A 27,156-nucleotide genomic window follows, 5' to 3' on the forward strand; every position below is an offset into this window, starting at 1 on the left:
TTACTTTGTGCTACCTGAGATTTGTGACCATTTAACTAGAGTAAGCCAAACATGCATAGATTGGCCCCCAACAGAGTCTAAGGAAAACTAACCTCGGTTAACAGCAATACAGATGGTAAAACTACGACTGAACCATGAAAACAGCCAGATATTGGCATTAGAGGCGGCAACCTGGGTTAGAAATGAAAAAAATAAAGAGAATGACATTCAAATGTCGATGAACCCAGCTAAATCGGCTTTGCTAGCCAACCATTTAGCCTGCTAACTAGCCTGCTAAGAAGACCAGCTAACCAACCATTTGTTCCACACCATGCGGTACAACAGCCGCTTTCACGTTCTTGTTGATGAAATCTGCCGCTAAAGCCGGGTCCTCGAACCTGTGCGTGGAGCCATCCGGTAAAGTCAGTCTCAGAACCACAGGGTAGATGAGACCGAACTTCATGCCCGGGCAAGCGCGTAGCTGGCACTTCACAGCTCCAAAGCTAGCCCGCTTCTTAGCCACAGCTGTGGTGTAGTCCGCAAATATCGAGACTCTTTTACCCTTATAGAGGAGAGGGGATGCTTATCCCGATCTCCTCAGTATGTCATTGCGGACGTGAAAGAAATGCACCCTGATGACAAATGGTCGCGGGGGTTCTCCATCCCGGGGTCGGCTTCGCAGAGTACGGTGGGCCCGGTCTAGCAGTAGCTTCTCCTCCAGACCGAGCAGCTCCTGAAGCAGCTGGGCCATGAACTCCGTGGGTCTTGGGCCCTCCACTCCCTCTGGTATTCCCAGTGACGAATGTTGTTCCTCCGCATTCTACTTTCCATATTTTCACATCTATTGTCGAGGTATGCCACCTTAGTTGTCAATGAGCCAACGTTAGCCTCTAGCTCGCTAATGCGAGTGCTGTGGTCTGTAGCACCTCTTTCCAAATCCGATAAGGCCACTCCGTGTTCGTCAAGCTTATTCTGTATATTCTTGATAGATTTTTTAAGCTTGTCTTTGACCATTGATATCTTTGACCTGAGATTGGTAGAGAGAGTCAATTTGGCCGAAAATATCGGTTTTGAGGGTGCCTATCACGGATTGTAGCATCTCCACAGTCAGTGTTTCTGTGGGGCCGGCATTAGCAGTGTCCGGTGGCGGGGTGAATCAGGAGAGGGCGCGGGCTTGCTTCGGCCTGCTCTTGCGGACTCCATTTTTGACCGGGTCGACGACATTACAAATTAAAATTTCTCAAACTTGATCTGAATTGTTTATGGGTCTCTTCAGACGCCTGGCCAAACAGAAATATATACAATTTTGCAAGGTTAAATATATAAATTTGGTCACTAACTCAGGAGCGATAGGGAAACGCGTTCTACATCTTTGGCTTCCAACAGCCCCCCCCCCCACAGAGCAAGGTTTTTGTAGTTACATATAGCCTGGTGGTTTAGCTTGATTAAGCACTGTTAAGTCATTTGACTGCTGCCAGTTTTCTGTTAAGCACATCAGGTCAATATCTTTATCGATGATAGCACCATGAACCAGCAGTGATTTGTTAATGAGAGAGTGAGTATACTGTTCAGCAGAGCAAACTAACTGGTGTTGTGGGGGAGGGGTCAAGGGATGTGAGGGATCCTTTGTGTTGTGAAATCTCGACCAATCACAGCACGCACCACGTCACTCCAGGGGCTTCTTGCAATACCTGGTACTGCCTAGCGCAGTATATTGTATTGTTTATTTTTGTCCTAAAAATGTGTCAGTTAAACAATGTTTTTATACTGCATAGGACAAGTGATGTGTGGTAATGGAAACTCATATTAAACTGAAATGTAAAAAAAAAAAAAAAAAAGAGGTTTGGGGTTTGATCAAAAACATCCAGGGCTGAAGCCTCAGAAGCCCATGCCTAATGACACCACTGAACCCAAGTCTGGTCTCAGTAGTGAAAACAGACAGAGAATCTACTCAAACTGATGGTCTGATGATACTATAACTGTGACATAACAGTTCTGTTCTCTCCCTCTTCTCCCTCAGATGTGGATGAGTGCGTTGAGGGCCTTGGCCTGTGCGGTCCCCACGCCCATTGTGTCAACCTGCCAGGGAGCCATCGCTGTCAATGCCAGAGCGGCTACGAGTTTGGCTTTGATGGGCGTACCTGTATAGGTGATTGATCTGTACTATTGGAATTCTGACTGGACTGCAAACTTAGTCTGCAGTTCAGTATATCTGGGTATTGCTTGCAATTCACCATTGCTGCCTGCAACCCATTAAATATTATGCTTGCACAGTACATTTCCTTGATAAGATCTCTATCTTGTCATTGTCTTCATTTTACTGAGGAAATTATTAATTGTAACCACACTATCACCTACAATTGATTAGGAAATCAACAGTGTTGATTCATTTAAATAATAATAATAATACATTGGATTTAAAGAGAGAAAAAACAAAATAAATTAAACAAGTTAAAATTAAAAAATACTTAGCTTTGCTAGAGCTGAGTTAAGTCTGTTTTTGAAAGTGGTGATAAAGTCCGAATTGTGTGGTGGCTGGGGGGAGAGTTTAGGAGTTTAGGGGAAGCTGCGCTGAATGCCCAATCCCCTGTGGTGTACAGTCTTATTTTTGGGATGGTGAATAGTCCAGAGTCAGAGGAGCGGAGACAGCTGGAGAGGATGTTTGTGTGGAGGATGTCGGAGAGGTATGAGGGGGCAAAGCCATGGAGGGCCTTGTAGGTGAGGAGTAAGATCTTGAATGTGATGCGGAAGTTGACAGGAAGCCAATGAAGGTGGTGCAGAGTGGGGGTGGAGTTCTGGGTTTGTGTGTGTGAGGACCCTGGCAGGGGAGTTCTGGATGTACTGGAGCCTATCCAAGGCTTTGCTGGGCAACTTGAATAGGATTCCATTGCAGTAGTCCAGATATGATGTGACAAAGGCATGTATGAGGGGCTCCGCTAATGGGTCCGTGAGGGATGGTCGGAGTCGGGAGATGTTACAGAGGTGGAAATGGCTCCAATCAGAATATAAAGAGGAGTGGGAGGTCCCGGTGCACAACTGAGCAAGAAGACAAGTACATTAGAGTGTCTGGTTTGAGAAACAGACACCTCACAAGTCCTCAACTGGCAGCGTCAGTAAATAGTACCTGCAAAACACCAGTCTCAACGTCAACAGTGAAGAGGCGACTCCAGGATGCTGGCCTTCTAGGCAGAGTTCCTCTGTCCAGTGTCTGTGTTATTTTGCCTGTCTCAATCTTTTATTTTTATTGGCCAGTCTGAGATATGGCTTTTTCTTTGCAACTCTGCCTAGAAGGCCAGCATCCCAGAGTCGCTTCTTCACTGTTGACGTTGAGACTGGTGTTTCTCAAACTAAACACTCTAATGTACTTGTCCTCTTGCTCAGTTCTGCACTGGGGTCTCCCACTCCTCTTTCTATTCTGGTTGAGCTAGTTTGCGCTGTTCTGTGAAGGGAGTAGTACACAGCGTTGTGCGAGATCTTCAGTTTCTTGGCAATTTCTTGCATGGAATAGCCTTCATTTCTCAGAACAAGAATAGACTGACGAGTTTCAGAAGAAAGGTCTTTGTTTCTGGCCATTTTGAGCAAATGCTGATGCTCTAGACCAGTGGTTCTCAACCCTGGTCCTGGGGACCTAAAGGGGTGCACATTTTAGTTTTTTCCCTAGCACTACACACCTGATTCAAATCATCAAAGCCTGATGAGGAGTTGTTGATTTGAATCAGGTGTGTAGTGCAAGGGCAAAAACAAAAATGTGCACCCCCTTTGGGTCCCCAGGACCAGGATTGAGAACCACTGATCTAGATACTCAACTAGTCTAAAGAAGGCCAGTTTTTTTTATTGCTTCTTTAATCAGAACAACAGTTTTCAGCTGTGCTAACATAATTGCAAAAATCACAATGATCAACAGTAGTTAGCAAACAAGGGGCAGCCAAAGCGCCCATGTATTAGTCCCATGTATTATTACTATTATTTGTTCAATGTTAATTCAGTTTAGTTATCATTATTGTAGCAGTAGAGGAGGAAAAGTAAGGCAAGTAACTTGAGTAAATTTGTAGTTATGTACCAGTTTATAAGCCTGGCTAGCGTGGCTACTAAGTTAGGGAATTTGCCTCCAGGCCACTTAACGCCATCTTTTATTTAACCCCTTTCTCCTCTCCTGATGTTGGCCATAGAACTAGAATCACTAGAATGGACATTCAAGTTAAGGTTCTATAGTGGGTGAAAGACCCCTCCCACCAGATCCCAATTCTATGACATTGTCCACTTGGCCTCATTTCTGATATTTGGCGATTGAATCTACAGTATGCTTGTTGTGCCACAGACTTGGACGAGTGCCGCTCTCAGCCCTGCCATCCCCAGGCCACCTGCTCCAACACTCTGGGCTCCTTCCAGTGCCAGTGTCAACACGATTTCCAAGGAGACGGCTTCCAGTGTGTCACTAGCAATGGTGATGCTCATTAAAACTTAGACTTCATAGCAAACTAGATTAGCTTATGTGCCACACTGTCTCATATCGAAATCTTAAAACATGCACTAGGTCTAGTAGTTAGTGGCACTGTCTTCCAACAAGCTTTGAGTCACCATAGATATGGGACTTAGGCTAGTTGTACTGAATCTTGTCTCAGGTCTTGTTTGCCATGTGTCTTGGTCCTCAGAGCATCCTGAGCGCCCTAAGACACAGTGTGAGCAGCACAGAGACAGCCTGCAGGGTGGGCTGTCTCCCCGGGGGCCTCGGCCTGTTCCTGGAGGCCTTGCTCCGGGGGCCTTTGTCCCCCAGTGTGATGAGCAGGGTCAGTACAGAGCCCTGCAGTGCCACGGCTCCACAGGACACTGCTGGTGTGTGGACAGTAGGGGGCAGGAGAGAGCAGGGACCAGGACTTTGCCCAGAACTCCCCCCACCAACTGCGACGGACCAGGTGAGACCTGCTCAGAGACACAGCATATCACATGCACACACTTTTCAAAGAGACAGCACTTAAAAAAAGGTAATGTCTTCAATGGTGTGGAGAAAATGTGCTTTTCACACAAAATAGTTCAACTTTTGTGTTGCCTGTTTCTGGCGACGAACCTCACATTATTTCTCTGAGGAAAAAAGGCGATATGATCAAGCGAGGAACACTGTGGTGTGTAGAGACTAGAAGAAGCGAAGGGCCTTTTTACACTAAGGAAATATGTGAAGTAAGATCTGCCTTACCTTACGTCCCCAGTATGATCCATTGTCCATTTGTTGTGTTAAACTCTTACATTATCCCATCAAGTTTGTCTTTTGGTGAAACCTAAACTCTTCTGACCCCCATCTTTTGACTGTTGATATTTCTAACTGACCATCTCGATTCAGGTATATGTAGCAAAATTTGAAATTGTGTTTTTTACGTTGGATAAAAGTAGAGCCTCAGAGTTAGAAAATGGTATATCATACACTACAGTTGAGGAACAATGGGAAAGTAAATATGCTTTGAAAGTTGATAAACTTGCTGCCTCACTTTTGAGAAAATGACCCTTGAATGTTTTTGTAAACCTACTGGAGAGGTCATCTTTGTCTACACCAATTCAGCATTGTTCACACCCTCTTAAGCCTTAGCCCCACCCATCTCTTTAACTTCTATGGGCTAGGTGGGACGCTAGCAAAATGTCATAATTCAACTTTCTCAAACATACAACTATTTTACACCATTTTAAAGATAAACTTCTCGTTAATCTAACCACATTTTCCGGTTTCAAAAAGGCTTTACAGCGAAAGCAAAACATTAGATTATGTTAGGAGAGTACATAGACAAAAATAATCACAGCCATTTTCCAAGCAAGGACATGTGTCAATAAAACCCAAAAGACAGCTAAATGAAGCACTAACCTTTGACGATCTTCATCAGATAACACTCCTAGGACATTATGTTACACAATACATGTATGTTTTGTTCGATAAAGTTCATATTTATATCCAAAAACAGCATTTTACATTGGCGCGTGATGTTCAGAAAATGTATTCCCACCAAAACGTACGGTGAATGTGCACATCAATTTACAAAAATACTCATCATAAACGTTGACAAAATATATAACAATTATTTTAAGAATTATAGATAGACTACCCCTGGATGCAACCACTGTGTCAGATTTTAAAATAGCTTTACGGAGAAAGCACATTTTTCAATATTCTGAGTACATAGCTCAGCCATCACGGTGAGCTATTCAGACACCCGCCAAGTTCGGGGCAACCTAAACTCAGAATTAGTATTAGAAATATGCTCTTACCTTTGCTGATCTTCGTCAGAATGCACTCTCAGGACTGCTACTTCCACAATAAATGTTTTTGTTCGAAATAATCCATATTTATGTACAAATACCTCCGTTTTGTTCGTGCGTACAGATCACTTATCCAAAAGCATACCGCGTGAGCGCGGAACGAGAGACGAAAAGTCTAAATGTTCCATTACCGTACTTAGAAGCATGTCAAACGCTGTTTAAAATCAATCTTTATGGTATTTTTAACGTAAAATTGCGATAATATTCCATACGGACAATAGCGTATTCATTCAAGAAGAAAAAGAAGGAGGGGCGCGCTCGCGGGACCGATCATATCCAATCCCTTTGTTGCCAGGCAGACCACTCAGTAACTGAGCTCCTATAATCTGCCCAGTGACAGGAAAATGCTCAAACCACTTTTTGAAGGCTTTAGACAGCCAATGGAAGCCTTAGGAAGTGCAACGTCACCCCACAGACACTGTAGCTTCGATAGAGAATCAAAAGAAGAACTACAATTCTGACTTTCCACTTCCTGCTTAGATTTTTCTCAGGTTTTTGCCTGCCATATGAGTTATGTTATACTCACAGACACCATTCAAACATTCAAACCATTCAAACAGTTTTAGAAACTTCAGAGTGTTTTCTATCCAAATCTACTAATAATATGCATATTCTAGTTTCTGGGCCAGAGTAGTAACCTGTTTAAATTGGGTACGTTTTTCATCCGGCCGTGAAAATACTGCCCCCTAGCCCAGACAGGTTAAGGATTCACATGTGAGGCCATGTACTAAACAACCAAAGATTTCAAGACTAAAGGCTGGTTTATATTACATCTCTCGACAGTTGGCCCAGTGACATCATGAACATTCTATTGTCATCCGACATCAAACTTGTCATAGTCGTTATGAAAATGTATAAACACAAGAACTACAGGCTGCATGACATCAGCAGCCTGGTGGTCCAAAATAGCATAACCTCTCTAGGATATGTGGGACGAAATCGTCCCACCTACGTAACAGCCAGTGGAATCCTGTGGCGCGTTATTCAAATACCTTAGAAATGCTATTACTTCAATTTCTCAAACATATGACTATTTTACACCATTTTAAAGACAAGACTCTCGTTAATCTAACCACACTGTCCGATTTCAAAAAGGCTTTACAACGAAAGCAAAACTTTAGATTATGTCAGCAGAGTACCCAGCCAGAAATAATCAGACACCCATTTTTCAAGCTAGCATATAATGTCACAAAAACCAAAACCACAGCTAAATGCAGCACTAACCTTTGATGATCTTCATCAGATGACACCCCTAGGACATTATGTTATACAATACATGCATGTTTTGTTCAATCAAGTTCATATTTATATCAAAAAACAGCTTTTTACATTAGCATGTGACGTTCAGAACTAGCATACCCCCCGCAAACTTCCGGTGAATTTACTAAATTACTCACGATAAACGTTCACAAAAAACATAATTATTTTAAGAATTATAGATACAGAACTCCTCTATGCACTCGCTATGTCCGATTTTTAAAATAGCTTTTCGGTGAAAGCACATTTTGCAATATTCTAAGTAGATAGCCCAGCCATCACGGCTAGCTATTTACACACCCACCAAGTTTAGCCCTCACCAAAGTCAGATTTACTATAAGAAAAATTGTATTACCTTTGCTGTTCTTCGTCAGAATGCACTCCCAGGACTTCTACTTCAATAACAAATGTTGGTTTGGTCCCAAATAATCCATAGTTATATCCAAATAGCGGCGTTTTGTTTGTGCGTTCAAGACACTATCCGAAAGGGTAAATAAGGGTTACGCGCCCGACGCGTTTCGTGACAAAAAAATTCTAAATATTCCATTACCGTACTTCGAAGCATGTTAACCGCTGTTTAAAATCAATTTTTATGCCATTTTTCTCGTAAAAAAGCGATAATATTCCGACCGGGAAAGCGTGTTTACGTTCAAAGAGAGAGAAAATAAAAACATGGGATCCCCTCGTGCACGAGCCTCAGTCTGATGGTCCTCTGATAGACCACTTAACCAAGGCGCTAAAGTTTTTCAGCCAGCGGCTGGAATTACATCATTCAGCTTTTTCCCGGGTTCTGAGAGCCTATGGGAGCCGTAGGAAGTGTCACGTTACAGCAAAGATCCTAAATTTTCAATAAACAGAGCCAAGAAGCCCAAGGAATGGTCAGAGAGGGTACTTCCTGTTTGGAATCTTCTCAGGTGTTTGCCTGCCATATGAGTTCTGTTATACTCACAGACACCATTCAAACAGTTTTAGAAACTTTAGGGTGTTTTCTATCCACAGCCAATAATTATGTGCATATTCTAGTTTCTGGGCAGTAGTAATAACCAGATTAAATCGGGTACGTTTTTTATCCGGCCGTGTAAATACTGCCCCCTAGCCCTAACAGGATAACTAGTGTATTTTAACACCAATAAACTAATCTGTTTAATCAATCTAGCAAACCAGGCAACTAAAAGCAACTTTCTACACAATGTTTTGGTTCGTTTCTAGCTTGTTAGCTAATTTTAAGTTAGCTGGCTAGCCAGTTCAAATAATGACCATATCATATAGCTGACAACGTCTTCACTTTAGCACATTTGTCTTCATTATTACAGGAAAATAAACTCACAACATGATCATTATTTACAAGTTAATAGTGAGCCAATTATAGAAAATAGCTTACCGTTGTGAGTGTGACAAAATAGAAGCAGGGCATTCTACCGGAGAATATTAGAACTTGGACACTGTCTCGTTGGCCTAACGTTATATCCTAATTTGACTTTGGTGCAGGTAGTTTTGTTCTTCACAATACCATCTCTGGTAAACACATACTATATCAAATAAAATCTACGTTTATTTGTCACATGCACAGGATACAGAAGGTGTAGTAAAATGGTTACTTGCATAGTGGAGTCTTTTGTTTAGACATGTACCTAGCTAAACAATGAACCATAATCCCAACTCATAACGTTACTACCCTGCATGAATCTGCAGGTAGCTAACCAACCAGGTTTAATGTTCGCTAGCTAACTAACATTAGGCTATAACTAGCAATGCAAATGGCTCTGAGATACGAATAATATTACTACACAGATCATACATGTAACGTTAGCTAGCGAGCCAGCCAGCTAACGTTAGCTAGCTAACAGTACGCTTTAACTTGAAATGAAAGCGACATTCTGACAAAATAAGAAATGTATAATTTCTGAAAATGTAGCTAGCTAGACTACACTGTGTGCACAATTATGTGAGTATTCTGATCTTATCATTGTTTCTATTCACATTTTCAAACTCCAAACCATATAAACTTGAATGCTTATTGGATTTAATCATTTTCAGTTGATATGTATTTGTGTAATGAAAGTGAATAACACCTTATATCAAGGTGTGCATAATTATTAGGCAGCCTCATTACCTCAGATAAAATGGGCCAAAAAAGAAATTTAACTGACACTGAAAAGCCAAAAATGTAAAATGCCTTTCAGACGGATGCGACATTCTTTAAATAGCTAAACTATTGTGGTGTGACCACCGGACATTCAAACGTTTTGTTGCGAATAGTCAACTGGGGCGCAAAAAACTAATGGGGAAGAAAAGGCGCAAATTAACTGCAAAAGACTTGAGAAGAATTAAACGTCAAACTACCAGGAACCCATTATCCTCCAGTGCCACTGTATTCCAGAACTGCAACCTACCTGGAGTGTTCAGAAGTACAAGGTGTCAAGTGCTCAGAGACATGGCCAAGGTCAAGAAAACTGAAACAAGACCACCACTGAATAAGATTCACAAGTTGAAGCGTCAAGATTGGGCAAAGAAATACCTGAAGACAGATTTTTGAAAGGTTTTATGGACAGATGAAATGAAAGTGACTCTTGATGGACCAAATGGATGGGCCCGTGGCTGGATCAGTAATGGACACAGGGCACCACTTTGAGTCAGGTGCCAGCAAGGTGAAGGAGGGGTACTGGTATGGGCTGCTATCATTGAGGATGAGGTAGTTGGACCTTTTCGGGTTGAAGATGGACTAAAACTCAACTCCCAAACCTACTGCCAGTTTCTGGAAGATTCTTTCGTCAAACAGTGGTACAGGAAGACGTCCTCAGCATTCTAGAAGGCCATGATCTTTATGCAGGACAATGCTCCATCACATGCATCCAAGTACTCCACTGCTTGGCTAGCCAGCAAGGGCCTCAAAGATGCCTGAATAATGACCTGGCCCTCACCTGACTTAAATCCTATTGAGAACTTGTGGGCCCTTCTCAAACGTGAGATTTACAGTGATGGAAGACAATACACATTTTTGAACAGCATTTGGGAGGCTGTGGTTGCTGCTTCAGCGAAAATTGATCATGAACAGATCAAGAAACTGACAGACTCCATGGATGGAAGGCTCATGGCAGTTATTGAAAATAAGGGTGGCTATATTGATCACTGAATATTTTTGAAAGGCCAAAAATGTTATATAATTGTTTTGTGTTACTTATCTGTTACACTTACTCTAGAATAAACAAGTGAGTTGTAATTTTTATTTTTGTAATTTAGTTGCCTAATAATTCTGCACATTAATAGTTGCCTAATAATTGTGCACACTTATATATTTCCCGGGGGAAAGACAAAACTCACTTTTCCTTTGTTAAACATTCAGGTTTGAGGTTCAATAACATTTTGGATTGACTGAGAGCATTGTGTTTGTTCAACAATTAAATTAATCCCGAGGAATACAATTTGCCTAATAATTGTGCACGCAGTGTATCTTACCCATATACATGGATGTACGCTTCTCCTTCTCTGTCACGGATGCCATGGTTGCCCTTAGTTTGAAGATGTAATCCGGAGACAGGTGTTTTATAAAACAGACTTCTGTATGTTCTCTTTGACTCCCTCTGCATATTTGCAATCAAATGCCATAATGTTCTCCATCTCCTTAGCTATCATACTCTAATTCCACCAGGCATTCCACTGATTTCAAAACTCGGTCCTCCAGAAAGTGGAGACCAACACTTTTCTACTACGTGATATATTTCAAAAAAGCTGCGTTAGAAAGGATTACTTACACATACTGACCAGCTCATGTTATAGACATAAGCGTGCTACATGGCAGAGCAATCCAAACGCATCTCTCGGCATGTCCAGCCCATCCATTATCTCAGCCAATCATGGCTAGCGGGTAGGTTCCTGTCTTTTTCCGTGGCTTAACCAACTAGGCTCGTAATTTAACAATTGTGTTCTTATTTACAGGTGGCATACAAATTTGTTATTAAGGCACATGAAAGTTCACATGTTCCAGAAGGCATTTCTGCCAAAGAAACGCATTTTGATTTAAAAAAAAGTTTACGTTCAAATGCCGCTCTTGTGAAGTAGTGACGCGCGATATACGCCTAGTTTCTTGAAACTAGTCACATTTACTCTTTGGCGAAACCTGTTGACATATTCATCTAGACACTTTCTATTATAATCCTACTTATTAAAACTATCCAGCGACGATCTCCCTCTCTCTTGAACCTCATATACGATGTGTCCACATTGTCTGTAAGTGCTTATTTGTCTGAGAGAAGCAGTAATTGCCTTATTAAACATACTATACCAGTGGTACTAACTTCCAGATGCCATGACAGATTCAACACAGCTTTTGAAGGACTTGGGAAAATAAAGAAAACAATTTTTTTTGGGACCCTGAGAGGGAAGTGTGGATGGGACCACTCACCAGATGGGGTTTTCATCCACAAAGCTGTCAGGGAGAGTGAGAGGCCTTCGTGACAAGGAAACACCAGATAAGTGTTGACACCCCCTAGAAACTGCTTTTTCAAAAGGTCGAGGAATTTCTCTCTCGGCAGATGGTGTTCCCTACTGGAATCCATGTTATATCTACACTTTCCGATGGCTCATTGGTGATTTCAACTAATGTAATATCCCCATTTATTTTTGAAGAATATGACTTGTAGTTTAAAGGTAGACACAGCAGTGCTCAAAGTAAACAGCAATATCGGGCCGATTTCCACACTGGATAACTTCTGGCTACTCAATTTTTTTGGAAACTGATTGCCTCAAAGAAAATATGTTAAGAAACTTAAATAGCTGAAGTGAGCAGTACTAGTATTTTGATTTCTCTATACATAAAAAACTCTAGTGAAATTAAATATATATGGTGAAGTGAACACGACATAATCTTTTATTAAGTCAGTCACTTAATAAGTATAAGTACTTGAAATGCTTGAGTTTAGTAAAGTCCACCTTACTTAAAAACAATAATTTACCATTACTCAAATGTAACTAAGTTTACAAAAAAATGTGGGAAACTGATGACCTTAATTTGATCAATTAGCCTTAACTCAAATATAATCAGTAAACACACAACCGTTAGTTAACTACACTCAAATAGCAAAAGTTCAGAAGTGTTCTGTCTTCCTCTGTATTGGCTTTAGCCTAGAGCTCAGAGAGAGCAGAGAGCGGTTGAGACACGAGACACATTTACGTAGTTGATCGGCCAAAGACAGCAGTGTCCACGTCTCTCTCTCCCCTATTCCCTCACTGTAAACCCCAATGTGCTGTCATTACTAAATTTTTTTTAAACTGTTGCACTAAATATATCTGAGTACAGTTACATGAAGTGATTTTGTAGTTATTACTCAAACCGATAGTCACTGTGACCCTGTAACAATGCCTCCTAGTAGGAGGAGGGGTGTAGGAATCAGGAGCAGGAGAGCAAAGAAGTTCCAGTGGCACAAAATGTTTAATAAGGCGGTCCCGAACTCACAGTACAAACAAGAGGGAAAAACACGCACAAACGTAGTCGCCACCCACAGGGAAACTAATTGCACACACAGAGGAGAAACCTCGACTCCAAAAACAGTCTCAAACACACGGTAACACTACCGAAATAAATCGAAACCCCGTGGTGCAGGCACGCACCCCTAACATGCAATACACACAAATAATCCCGCACAAAGCCTAGCATGCAGCGGGGTGTAGATAAACCCACCGAAATCAACTAACTGAACACAGGTGTGAAAAAACAGACAGACACAAACGAAAAGGAAAATGGGATCGGTGGCAGCTAGAAGGCCGGCGACGACGACCGCCGAGCACCGCCCGAACAGGGAGAGGAGCCACCTTCGGTGGAAGTCGTGACAGACCCTGTAGCTTGTCCACATTTAAGTTGTATCAACTTGAAAATGTTGATTAATGCCCCCACTAAGGCACGCCTGCAATATCATTTCCCAGTGTGCCTTGCCTTTTAGAGTGAATTGGATAGTTACCACCCATGACTATATTTCTTAGAGACAGAGACATGGTTGTTAAATTCATACATTTTCAGTCCTTTCGCCTCCACCAAGTGAGTTCCAAGGCGACTGTTATCATTATAATTAAACTCTTTATGACTATACAGTTGAAGTCGGAAGTTTACATACACCGTAGCCAAATACATTTAAACTCAGTTTTTCACAATTCCTGACATTTAATCCTAGGAAAAATTCCCTGTCTTAGGTCAGTTAGGATCACCACTTTTATTTTAAGTATATGAAATGTCAGAAAAATAGTAGAGAGAATGATTTATTTCAGCTTTCTTTTTCATTCGTCACATTCCCAGTGGGTCAGAAGTTTACATACACTCAATTAGTATTTGGTAGCATTGCCTTTAAATTGTTTAACTTGGGTCAAACGTTTCGGGTAGGCTTCCACAAGCTTCCCAGAATAAATTGGGTGAATTTTGGCCCATTCCTCCTGACAGAGCTGGTGTAACTGAGTCAGGTTTGCAGGCCTCCTTGCTCGCACACGCTTTTTCAGTTCTGCCCACAAATTTTCTATAGGATTGAGGTCAGGGCTTTGTGATGGCCACTCCATTACCTTGACTTTGTTGTCCTTAAGCCATTTTGCCACAACTTTGGAAGTATGCTTGGGGTCATTGTCCATTTGGAAGACCCATTTGCGACCAAGCTTTAACTTCCTGACTGATGTCTTGAGATGTTGCTTCAATATATCCACATAATTTTCCTTCCACATGAAGCCATTTATTTTGTGAAGTGCACCAGTCCCTCCTGCAACAAAGCCCCCCACAACATGATGTTGCCACCCCCGTGCTTCACGGTTGGGATGGTGTTTTTGTTTCATCAGACCAGAGGACTTTTCTCCAAAAAGTACGACCTTTGTCCCGATGTGCAGTTGCAAAACGTAGTCTGGCTTTTTTATGGCGGTTTTGGAGCTGTGGATTCTTCCTTGCTGAGCGGCCTTTCAGGTTATGTCGATATAGGACTCGTTTTACTGTGGCTATAAATACTTTTGTACCTGTTTCCTCCAGCATCTTCACAAGGTCCTTTGCTGTTGTTCTGGGATTGATTTGCACTTTTCGCATCAAAGTACGTTCATTTCTAGGAGACTGAACGTGTCTCCTTCCTGAGCGGTATGATGGCTGCGTGGTCCCATGGTGTTTATACTTGCGTACTATTGTTTGTACAGATGAGTGTGGTACCTTCAGGCATTAGGAAATTGCTCCCAAGGTAGGGAGCATCCAGGTAGGCCTTGAAATACATCCACAGGTACACCTCCAATTTACTCAAATTATGTCAATTCAGAAGCTTCTAAAGCCATGACATCATTTTCTGGAATTTTCCAAGCTGTTTAAAGGCACAGTCAACTTAGTGTATGTAAACTTCTGACCCACTGGAATTGTGATACAGTGAATTATAAGTGAAATAATCTGTCTGTAAACAATTGTTGGAAAAATGACTTGTCATGCACAAGGTAGATGTCCTACCCGACTTGCCAAAACTATAGTTTGTTACGAGAAATTTGTGGAGAGGTTGAAAAACGAGTTTTAACGACTCAACCTAAGTGTATGTAAACTTCCGTCTTCAACTGTACATTAGATATCTCATAAGGCCTTATTTTGAGGCCTAGCTTTACCCTAATACAGTGGCCTGAAACTCATAATTTACAGGCCACATCAGGTCTGCAAGTAGGGTTGCAAAATTCTGTTAATTTTCCCAGATATAAAAACAAATCCTGTTTGAAGGATTTCCAGGAATTTTCCAACCGCAATTTCTATAACATCTTGGAAAATTGCCATTAATTTGCAACCCTACCCTATTTTTTATTTTATTTATTGTACCCCTTTTTCTCCCCATTTTTGTGATTTTCAATTGGTATTTAGTCTTTTCCCATCGCTGAAACTCCCTAACAGGGACTCGGGAGAAGCGAAGGTCGAGAGCCATGCATCCCCTGAAAGCCACACTGCTTCTTGACACACTGCTGTCTTAACCCGGAAGCCAGCCGCACCAATGTGTCGGAGGAAAAGACCGTGTCAGCATGCATGCGCCCGGCCCACCACAGGAGTCACTAGAGCGCGATGCGACAAGGACAGACATCCCAGCTGGCCAAATTCTCCCCTAACCCGGATGACGCTGGGCCAATTGTGCGTTGCCTCATGGGTCTTCCGGTCGCGGCTGGCTGCGACACAGCCCGGGATTGAACCCGGATCTGTAATGACGCCTCAAGCACTGCCATGCCTTAGACCCACAACCTGCATTCATTATGACTGCCAGGGTTAGGAACAGTGGGAGGAGACCTAAGCCATTTAGACTGGAACAACCATTTCAGCAACGGATGCAAAAGTTCAAACTAAATGATTGGATTAGTTTAGAAAAATTTATGTAATTGATAATTGTGTAGCATAAGATTAATCAATGTACACTCAATGTACATGAATAAACACAGATATTAAAAACAGTTAAAAAAAAGTAGAGCATGCTGGGAAAGAAGGTTAATTTGTTATCATAACTTTAAAAAATAGAGTTGGTTTGACTCCTCATTGAGTTGAATCAGTGCCACATAAACATTTTAAATTCAACTTACTGTGTCTCTGTGTTTGTGTGTGTGTGTGTGTCTGAGCACCCTTTACCTGTCTCTACAGATCACACTGAGAGGCCTAAGACTCAATGTGAACACCACAGAGACAGTGTCCAGACGACCAGTCCTGAGGGGTACTCCATTGTGGAGGGTTTTGTACCCCAGTGCGATGAGCAGGGTCAGTACAGAGCACTGCAGTGTCACGGTTCTACAGGACACTGCTGGTGTGTGGACAACAGGGGGCAGGAGAGGGCAGGGACCAGGAACCCACCCGGTACTGGCCAGCCTAACTGTGATGAACCAGGTAAGAGTTTGAACTTTAATGACCCTCTCTGCTGATTTGTATGTGTCTTGCACACAGACACACTTTTGATGGGCTTACAGGAGTAGCATCCCACACTGACACCAATGCAGCAAATTCAGGGAGAAGTCCGACTGGGACTCAAACTCATGTCAGTCCAATACCTAAGTGTCCCAAACCTGTTAGCAAGGTCGCTAGGTGTTGTACTAACGACCATACACTATACTAGATTTCGACCAATCCCATGGTCACTCGCAAAATCGGTTGTTCCAGCATTACTTTTGTTACGAATTGCATGTGGAGATGCACATTTTGTAAAAGGTAAAAAAATACCAAAATATGTAAAAACAGTGGTTTAGACTGTACTGTATACCTTTAATTTCCAATGGCATATGTTCAAGCTCAGTATCTTCCTTGAGCCCGTTTGTTTTGTTATAATTAACTGTGGTGCATAGTGTAGATTTATGGAAAATCATAAGCCAAAAAACTGCAAATCCCTATCTCCACTAGCCTTCCCATAGACATTAGCGAATGTTACTAAATGTACTAGCGGTAGCTAGCTGACAAGCTAACTGAAGCTAGCAAGCTTGGTAAGGAATACTGGATTTTGACTGGTCGTTGAACACAAGTTATGGATCTTTTAGTAGCTAGCTAATTAAGTTGCCATTTGGGCAAAAGTTGTCCCTATCCCCATTTCAATTTTACCTAGCCAGTTAGCTTGTTGGCGAGCTCCAGTTAACGCAACTATGCTAGCTTTTGCGCTAGCTACCAAAGACAATACCTAGCATGCTACCACATGTAATAAACGATAATAAAGCAAACACCTTGACTCAAGGCTTGAGCATAGACATTTACTACCAGAATGAAAGGTATAATCCATTGCTTTGACATATGTGGTCATTTTTTAACATTTAGTTTTACCAAGTTAGTATTTTGTACCGGAGGTACCACTACAACAAATTTTTTGCAATGTATGATTGGGTTGATCAGTTCCTGTTGCAGTAGATTTCTGCTTGAGTGTAAATGATTAAATAATTATATCCTGAATTTAGGGAAATGGTCTATATAGCCTGTAGAATGAGTAACTAAAGGGTTAAGCATAAGTCTCAGGAGATTGACTAGGATGAGAGAGGAATTGGGGGCTGTGTGTTTAAGTAAACATTAAGAACTGTTAAACTGTGGTTGACCTGACCTAGCTTGAACCCTCCAGGTTTCCCTAATCTCAGAGTACTAAAAATGTCGGCAGGATCAGGAGTTAAGGTTTTGAGAGTTCTGAGGAAGAGGACAATTAACTCTTGATGTTAGTGTGTAATGTGTGTGCATAAACGAGGAGCCTGGTATATAATGATGTTCTGTAAAATGGACGGCAGAACGTTCTCTGAATAAACTGTACAGATCTTTTGCAGAAAGCTGAGTCCTTGCCTAATTATTATTAACCTAGTGTCTTACAAACCTTGGGGATTAATCATGGCTTATTGATTGGTAATTAATAGCATTGGGATTTGAAAATTCCCGTATCAGTTCCCTAGTTTAACCCCTTACCTGTCTCTACAGATTTTCCTGAGAGGGCCAAGACTCACTGTGAGCAGCATAAAGACAGTGTCCAGACGATCAGTCCTGAGGGGTACCCTATCCTGGGGGTCTTTGTGCCTGAGTGTGATGAGCAGGGTCAATACAGAGCCCTGCAGTGCCATGGTTCCACAGGACACTGCTGGTGTGTGGACAGCAGGGGGCAAGAGAGAGCAGGGACCAGGAAAGGACCCGGCACTAGCCAGCCTAACTGTGATGAACCAGGTAGGAGTTGTAACTTTAATGACCCCCTCGACTCATTTTTATGTGTCTTGCACACAGACACACTTTTGATGGCCTTACAGGAGTAGCATCCCACACTGACACCAATGCAGCAAATTCAGGGAGAAGTCGGACTGGGACTCAAACTCATGTCAGTCCAATACCTAAGTTATTACACTAAGTGTCCCAAACCTGTTGACAAGGTCGCTTGGTGTTGTACTAACGACCATACACTATACTAGATTTTGATCAATCCCATGGTCACTCGCAAAATTGGTTGTTCCAGCATGACTTTTGTTATGAATTGCATGTGGAGATGCACATTTTGTAAAAGGTAAAAAAATACTAAAATATGTAAAAACAGTGGTTTAGACTGTACTGTATACCTTTAATTTCCAATGGCATATGTTCAAGCTCAATATATTCCTTGAGCCCGTTTGCTTTGTTATAATTAACTGTGGTGCATAGAGTGTAGATTTCTGGAAAATCATAAGCCAAAAAACTGCAAATCCCTATCTCCACTAGCCTTCCCATAGACATTAGCGAATGTTACTAAATGTACTAGTGGTAGCTAGCTGACAAGCTAACTGAATCTAGCAAGCTTGGTAAGGAATACTGGATTTTGACTGGTCGCTGAACACAAGTTATGGATCTTTTAGTAGCTAGCTAATTAAGTTGCCATTTGGGTGACGTAAAAAGTTCTCCCTATCCCCATTTCAATTTTACCTAGCCAGTTAGCAAGCTCCAGTTTACGCAACTGTGCTAGCTTTTGCGCTAGCTACCAAAGACAATACCTAGCATGCTACCACATGTAATAAACAATAATAAAGCAAACGCCTTGACTCTAGGCTTGAGCATAGACATTTACTACCAGAATGAAAGGTATAATCCATTGCTTTGACATATGTGGTCATTTTTTTACATTTAGTTTTACCAAGTTAGTATTTTGTACCGGAAGTACCACTACAACCAATTTTTTGCAATGTATGACTGGGTTGATCAGTTCCCTAGTTTAACCCCTTACCTGTCTCTACAGATCTTCCTGAGAGGGCCAAGACTCACTGTGAGCAGCATAAAGACAGTGTCCAGACGATCAGTCCTGAGGGGTACCCTATCCTGGGGGTCTTTGTGCCTGAGTGTGATGAGCAGGGTCAATACAGAGCCCTGCAGTGCCATGGTTCCACAGGACACTGCTGGTGTGTGGACAGCAGGGGGCAGGAGAGAGCAGGGACCAGGAAAGGACCCGGCACTAGCCAGCCTAACTGTGATGAACCAGGTAGGAGTTGTAACTTTAATGACCCCTCCACTCATTTTTATGTGTCTTGCACACAGACACACTTTTGATGGCCTTACAGGAGTAGCATCCCACACTGACACCAATGCAGCAAATTCAGGGAAAAGTCTGACTGGGACTCAAACTCATGTCAGTCCAATACCTACGTTATTACACTAAGTAGGGCAGTTGCGGTGACCGTATTACCGCCACAATGGCGGTCACGAGCCATGAAGGCAGTCAAATTCCACGTACCGTTTAGTCACGGGAATTAGGCTTCTCCAAACTCTGATGCTGCTGATGGTCATTAGTAGCCTACCAAACTTGCTAACTGCGTGATACTCAGCACGCTATTGTCCCTCTTATCACTCTTACATCAATGCAAATGTGATCGGGAATCTAATCAAACACTTCATGAGCTGAAGTTTTGCAACATTTCTATAGGCTGTGCAATTGCGTGAGAAAACAGAGTGATGGCCTCTACTAAAAATAGGAGGATCCCATCAGCTTTCTATAGACTAGGCCAGTGGTCACCAACCTGTCGATCGCGATCAACTTGTCGATCTCCAAGGCATTTCTAATCGATCGCCAAACATTTCTGTAAAAAACCCAACGATAAAGCCTTGTGTTCCTATTTTTTTTTATTCGTCTCGGGCTGTTGGTGGTAGGTGCAGCCAATTCAGCTGCCCTGCACGCCGGGTAGGCAAACTGTTGCCATTTCATGTGTCTGAAGGTACAAACTCTGCCTTCCCGGTGGGCCTGGAAAGGAAATCAAGTGCACTATGCCATTGCTGGCCAATCAAATTGCTCAGATGACTGAGTCTGCATTAATGTAGCAGGCATAAAAGAAAGCTACGGCAAAATTGATACTGTGAGATTTCAAAACGTTTAAAACCATGACTAGAGAGAGACTGTCAACGAATTCAGCAAAGAGCTGCTGTTTTTATGAGTGAGTTCATGCTGAAGTTCTTACTCAGCACTGTCAACACTTTGTATTCAACACTTTCATAAGCCATTAAATGCGCGTTCTTCCTATTTCCACTCAGCGCTACAACAAGCAGTGCAGCAGTAATGAATGAGTAGGAAAGTGTAGCTATAGGCTTGCGTTGTTGTTATTATTAGCGGCTTGGTTCTTTTTAATATCAAGGAATATTTCACTTTCTCTGTTCATAGGAGTAACAACATGAATTTGTGCATGAGGCAGAAATAATGCGGTGCGACTCGAGTTTCACCATCAGCTGGAAGACTGTGTCCCTTTTTGGTCAGTGGAGGAAAGGGAGAGCGGAGGGATGTTGAGAGACGGACCCTCAGTCTGCTGCTCTCTCCCTCCGCTGAGACTGACCATCAGAAGCAGGCACCATCAGCCCAGTAAAATAAAAAGCAAATTATTTAAATGTATGCTCACTCAGCTGTGCAACAATGGATCTACAACAATGGATCTATTACCGGTGTGATCATATAGCCTACCTCAAATTTTGAAATATAATTTAAAAAAATGTCCTGAACAACAATGAATTGGCAGGTAAATTCAAGCAAAGCTAGTATGCGGTGATAATGTATTGGGCCTATAGCTTACTGCACAAACCTCATTGCTACAGTACTGTTTTTAATTGGTTATTGTTGCATAGGCTTACATTTTTTAAGTCATGTTAATAAAAAAATCACAACGGCAGATCTCGGCATGCATTTTGACTCAGAAAGTGATCTTGACTCAGAAAAGGTTGGTGACCACTGGACTGGGGCTACTAAACTCAGCAAAAAAAAAAAAACGTCCCTTTTTCAGAACCCTGTCTTTAAAAGATAATTGGTAAAAATCCAAATAACTTCACAGATCTTCATTGTAAAGGGTTTAAAAACGGTTTCCCATGCTTGTTCAATGAACCATAAACAATTAATGAAATGCACCTGTGGAACGGTCGTTAAGACACTAACAGCTTACAGAAAGTAGGCAATTAAGGTCACAGTTATGAAAACTTAGGACACTAAAGAGGCCTTTCTACTGACTCTGAAAAACACCAAAAGAAAGATGCCCAGGGTCCCTGCTCATCTGCGTGAACGTGCCTTAGGCATGAGGACTGCAGATGTGGCCAGGGCAATAAATTGCAATGTCTGTACTGTGAGACGGCTAAGACAGTGCTACAGGGAGACAGCTGATCATACTCGCAGTGGCAGACCACGTGTAACAACACCTGCACCGGATCGGTACATCCGAACATCACACCTGCGGGACAGGTACAGGATGGCAACAACAACTGCCCGACTTACACCAGGAACGCACAATCCCTCCATCAGTGCTCAGACTGTCCGTAATAGGCTGAGAGAGGCTGGACTGAGGGCTTGTAGGCCTGTTGTAAGGCAGGTCCTCACCAGACAACACCGGCAACAACGTCTCCTATGGGCACAAACCCACCGTCGCTGGACCAGACAGGACTGGCAAAAAGTGCTCTTCACTAACGAGTCACGGTTTTGTCTCACCAGGGGTGATGGTCAGATTCGCGTTTATCGTCGAAGGAATGAGCGTTACACTGAGGCCTGTACTCTGGAGCGGGATCGATTTGGAGGTAGAGGGTCTGTCATGGTCTGGGGTGGTGTGTCACAGCATCATCGGACTGAGCTTGTCGTCATTGCAGGCAATCTGAACGCTGTGCGTTACAGGGAAGACATCCTCCTCCCTCATGTGGTACCCTTCCTGCAGGCTCATTCTGACATGACCCCCCAGCATGCCACCAGCCATACTGCTCGTTCTGTGCGTGATTTCCTGCAAGACAGGAATGTCAGTGTTCTGCCATGGCCAGCGAAGAGCCCGGATCTCAATCCCATTGAGCACGTCTGGGACCTGTTGGGTCGGAGGGTGAGGGCTAGGGCCATTTCCCCCAGAAATGTCCGGGAACTTGCAGGTGCCTTGTTGGAAGAGTGGGGTAACATCTCACAGCAATAACTGGCAAATCTTGTGCAGTCCATGAGGAGGAGATGCACTGCAGTACTGGCCACACCAGATACTGACTGTTACTTTTGATTTTGACCCCCCCTTTTGTTCAGGGACACATTATTCCATTTCTGTTAGTCACATGTCTGTAGAACTTGTTCAGTTTGTCTCAGTTGTTGAATCTTATGTTCATACAAATATTTACACATGTTGAGTTTGCTGAAAATAAACAGTTGACAGTGAGAGGACGTTTCTTTTTTGCTGAGTTTATATTTATTTCTCAACTTTCCTAATATTAAGCACATTGTTTATCTTTACAACAGGAGTATAGCCTACCTGGCTGGCATGAAAATGAACTACAGAAAAGGCATCCTCCATTCGCTATTTAAGTGCATAGATGACATGTATTTTTTCCCGCTGCCCTGGTTTCGAGACAGGTGCATGATAATGGTCCATTCTAAATTTCACACATATTATTTATTATATGTAAAGACAAGATTAAATCAAGGATAGTGTGATGGGTGACAATATTAGCCTAAATGATATATTATCACTTGTGAATGATGCCCAGCATAAGAAACTGCCTTTTTTATGTTGTTGACTTTTGTTGAATCATAGTCACACACCTCATGTAGCCTATCCCATAGGCCTATATGTTTTGATAAGGTCTGTATCACAACTAAAGTGGCCAAATAACTTCTTAATTAAAATGTAAGCACATTAATCCGCTTTATAGCATAACTGGCATACATAAGCAGCGCATGAGTTTCAAGTTTTGGGAAGATAATTGTAATGAATACTCAGGGAGAAAAAGGTGAAGATTCATGAGCAGAGCGTGGCAGATGTTTATCAAGCCTTCACAGAAGTCAGGAATCGTGGTCACAGGCAATGGTCAAACAGGTAGGCAGTCAAAAACAAACAATACCTCACAACCATACAAACAGAAAGAACTTAACTAAATAGGGAGCTGATGAGACCAGGTGAGAAACAAACACAGGTGAAATCAATGAACAAAAATGAAAGACAGGGCTACGTTCCAGAACACAAAGAAACAGGGCTACGTTCAAGAACACAAAGAAAAAGAACACATGGTTGACTAAGAAGAAAAAAAAGCATTTTACCTGAAATGCACAAGTTCCTCTACTCCAACAATTAATCCACAGATAAAAGGGTAAACTGAGTTTGTTTCTAGTAATCTCTCCTACTGTAGGCTTCTTCTTCTTTGGACTTTATATGGCAGTTCGCAACCAACTTTAAAGTGCATTACCACCACCAACTGGGCTGGATTGTGGACCTCAGATCATCTTTCAATCACCCACGTGGGTAAATGCTCCTAAAAACCAATGAGGAGATGGGAGAGGTGGGAGAGTCCTATTTTAGCGCCTGGCTGGCTACACAGACGCTCGTTGATGCACGCGAGCAGTGTGGGTGCAATGATTGAATAACATGTATGTGTACATTTATTTTGCAACGCTTGCGCACGCGACACCAGCGTGTCACGTCCTGACCAGTAAAGGGGTTATTTGTTCTTATAGTTTGGTCAGGACGTGGCAGGGGGTATTTTGTTTTATGTGGTTCTGGGTATGTTTGTATGTGTTCATGTAGAGAGGGGCATTTGATTTATGTATTCCGGGGTTTTTGGGTTATCGTTCTATGTTAGTTTATTTCTATGTTCTGTCTAGGCATTTGTATTTCTATGTTTTGGTAATGGGGATTGGGGCCTTCAATTGGAGGCAGCTGTCTATCGTTTCCTCTGATTGAAGGTCCTATATTTAGGAGTGTAATTTGTTTTGGGAATTGTGGGAGATTGTTTCTTGTTTTGCTCTGTGCCTGACAAGACTGTCTAGTTTGTTTGTTTTTGTATACGTTATTTGTGTTTTTCCTTCTTCACTAATAAAAAGATGAGTATACATTTTCCCGCTGCGTTTTGGTCTACACCCTATGACACCTGTGACAGAATCTCCCACCAAACACGGACTAAGCAGCGGAGGAGGGAGCAGCAACAGATGGACTGTCGGGAGTCATGGACCTGGGAGGAGATTAAAGCCAGAGTGGGCCCATGGAGGAAGGCGAAAGAGGACCGGGAATGTTACAGGGGAACACGGTTGGCGTTCAAACCGGAGAGGCAGCCCCAATAATGTTTTTGGGGGGTGCACACGGGTAGTTTGGCTGGGCGAGGATTAAGCCCCAAGCCAAATCCCCGTGCTTTTGTTAAGCAACCTATGACTAGACAGGTCCCGTGCTTTGGGTTAATGCGTACTGTGGCGAGGCCAAGTATTTTCAGGCCGGTGTGCGCAGTGCCAGCGCCCTGCATTTGCTAGGGGGAAGTGGGCACCCAGCCAGTACGGGCGGTGCCAGTCTTGCGCTCGAGACCGCCAGTGCGCCTCTACGGTCCAGTGTATCCTGCTCCTCGCACTAGCCGTGAGGTGCGTGTCTCCAGTCTGGCACATCTTAAGCCAGCACCACGCACCAAGCTTCCAGTGCATCAGCCCAGTCCAGTATGTCCTGTTCCCGCTCCTCGCACTAGCCTTGAAGTGCGTGTCTCCAGTCTGATACCTCCACAACCAGCCCCACGCATCAGGCTTCCAGTGCGTCAGCCCAGTCCCGAACTTCCGGCAACAGTGCCTCGTCCAGAGTGTCCGGCAACAGTGCCTCGTCCAGAGTGTCCGGCAACAGTGCCTCGTCCCGAGTGTCCGGAACCAGGAGAGACGGCCCACGGCCCGGAGCTCCCAGAGTTGTCCTACGGCCCGGAGCTCCCAGAGTACAGTCCAGGAGTTACAGTTCAGTGACTGGCCTTAGGCAGAGGTATGCAGTGGAGGTGGTTTGGTCAGGTAGGGGATTAAGGCCTGAGCCTAAGCCACCTCCACTGTAGGAGGTTTGGGGTGGGGGGGGGGGTGTAGCACAGGAGCTGTCGGTGACGGCAGCCACCCTCCCTTCCCTCCCTTTAGTTTAGGGGTTTATTTTTGGGGTATTTTTGTTGTCAGGTGCATCCTGGGTCTGCACCTTTTGGGGGGGGGGGTACTGTCACGTCCTGACCAGTAAAGGGGTTATTTGTTCTTATAGTTTGGTCAGGACGTGGCAGGGGGTATTTGTTTTATGTGGTTCTGGGTGTGTTTGTGTATTTGATTTATGTATTCCGGGGTTTTTGGGTTATCGTTCTATGTTAGTTTATTTCTATGTTCTGTCTAGGCATTTGTATTTCTGTTTTGGTAATGGGGATTGGGGCCTTCAATTGGAGGCAGCTGTCTATCGTTGCCTCTGATTGAAGGTCCTATATTTAGGAGTGTGTTTTGTTTTTGGACTTGTGGGAGATTGTTTCTTGTTTTGCTGTATGCCTGACGAGACTGTCTAGTTCGTTTTGTTTTTGTATACGTTGTTTGTGTTTTTCCTTCTTCACAAATAAAAAGATGAGTATACATTTTCCCGCTGCATTTTGGTCTACACCCTACGACACCCGTGACACAGCGGTGTGGTCAGCATGTTACAATGTTTTAAAAATCTAAATATATAGCCCAATGTTTGTAGAACAACTAAGGTTACATTTATAACTCTAAATGAAGCATTTAGGAGTACCTATTTCTTTGTTAACCGCTCAACATAGAATGTGCGCAATCACACAAATCGTTTGGAGAACATATTTATATTTTATTCAGCTTTGTTCAATTGTATTCTTCATACTATAAAATAATATAAAATAATGCCACTGAATTATAAGTAAATCTTGTCTGCTAAATTAACTAGTGTAGCCCACAGTCATTTGGCATAGCTACATCAGGACCTAACATAAGGACAACTCAGAGTATGCTATTCTTCTCTTCTGAAATAGACTACATTTTCTTCATATCATGCTTCTTTAGACCTGTCTAAAATAAATAACAGATTTATTCAACTTTTTAGAAGCTTTTTAGAAGATGCTAAATGTGTTTGTTAATTAACGGTAAATTACCGTGAGACCGAGTTATTTGCCATGACCAGTCGGGAAAGCCTTACTTTTGTTACGAATTGCATGTGGAGATACAAATTTTGTAAAAAATAAAATAAAGTCTAAATACATTAAAAACAATAGTTTAAACTGTGACCTGGTTTAACCCCTTACCTGTCTCTTCAGATCGTCCTGAGAGGCCCAAGACTCATTGTGAACACCAGAGAGACAGTGTCCAGACAACCAGTCCTGAGGGGTACCCTATCCCGGGGGTCTTTGTGCCTGAGTGTGATGAGCAGGGTCAATACAGAGCCCTGCAGTGCCACGGTTCTACAAGACATTGCTGGTGTGTGGACAGCAGGGGGCAGGAGAGAGCAGGGACCAGGAAAGGACCCAGCACTGGCCAGCCTAACTGTGATGAACCAGGTGAGTTTAATGCTAAACACAATACGGATAATAACAGTAATATTCATGTTGTCTCTGTAATATCGTCTGTAAAGGGCACTTGTTTGTTCAGAATAACTAACTATAACCAGTGGGAAAAACTGGATACAATAAAGTCCTTATGACGACTTTTATGATATCATGGTCAGGTTGTATACTGGTTGTAATCTGGTAATAACAACCAAAAGATGTCTTGATGTTGTCATGAAATAGTAATCTTTACCTTGACATAAGAGTCTAGTTGGTTGTAATCTAGTTATATGACATTATGTCAACCAGGAAAAACAATATACACCAGACAACGACGTCATTAAGATGGCATGTGCCTAATTTTGCCCACTCAAGTAAATTTGTTTGCATTCTGGCCAGGCAATTGCAAGCATGTGAGATTAAGCTAGTAGAAATACAACTGTCAATAACCC

General features: G+C 42.7%; 1 protein-coding gene across 7 annotated transcripts in view; it reads left to right on the top strand.

Annotated features, from left to right (window-relative positions):
- The window catches only part of nid2a (nidogen 2a (osteonidogen)), a 158,063-nt gene that overhangs the window by 113,232 nt on the left and 17,675 nt on the right, over positions 1-27,156 (top strand). For 4 of the 7 annotated variants that reach the window (XM_029714107.1, XM_029714108.1, XM_029714110.1 and 1 more), the window contains 7 exons: positions 2,000-2,128; positions 4,298-4,423; positions 4,632-4,892; positions 16,142-16,381; positions 17,933-18,172; positions 19,206-19,445; positions 26,477-26,716. In XM_029714107.1, coding sequence (XP_029569967.1) covers positions 2,000-2,128; positions 4,298-4,423; positions 4,632-4,892; positions 16,142-16,381; positions 17,933-18,172; positions 19,206-19,445; positions 26,477-26,716 — 1,476 coding nt within the window. The remainder of the gene's footprint in view (positions 1-1,999; positions 2,129-4,297; positions 4,424-4,631; positions 4,893-16,141; positions 16,382-17,932; positions 18,173-19,205; positions 19,446-26,476; positions 26,717-27,156) is intronic. The other 3 variants (XM_029714111.1, XM_029714109.1, XM_029714112.1) reach the window with 3 other exon arrangements.

This window comes from Salmo trutta, chromosome 25 (genome assembly GCF_901001165.1).
Source record: "Salmo trutta chromosome 25, fSalTru1.1, whole genome shotgun sequence".
Lineage (NCBI taxonomy): Eukaryota > Metazoa > Chordata > Actinopteri > Salmoniformes > Salmonidae > Salmo > Salmo trutta.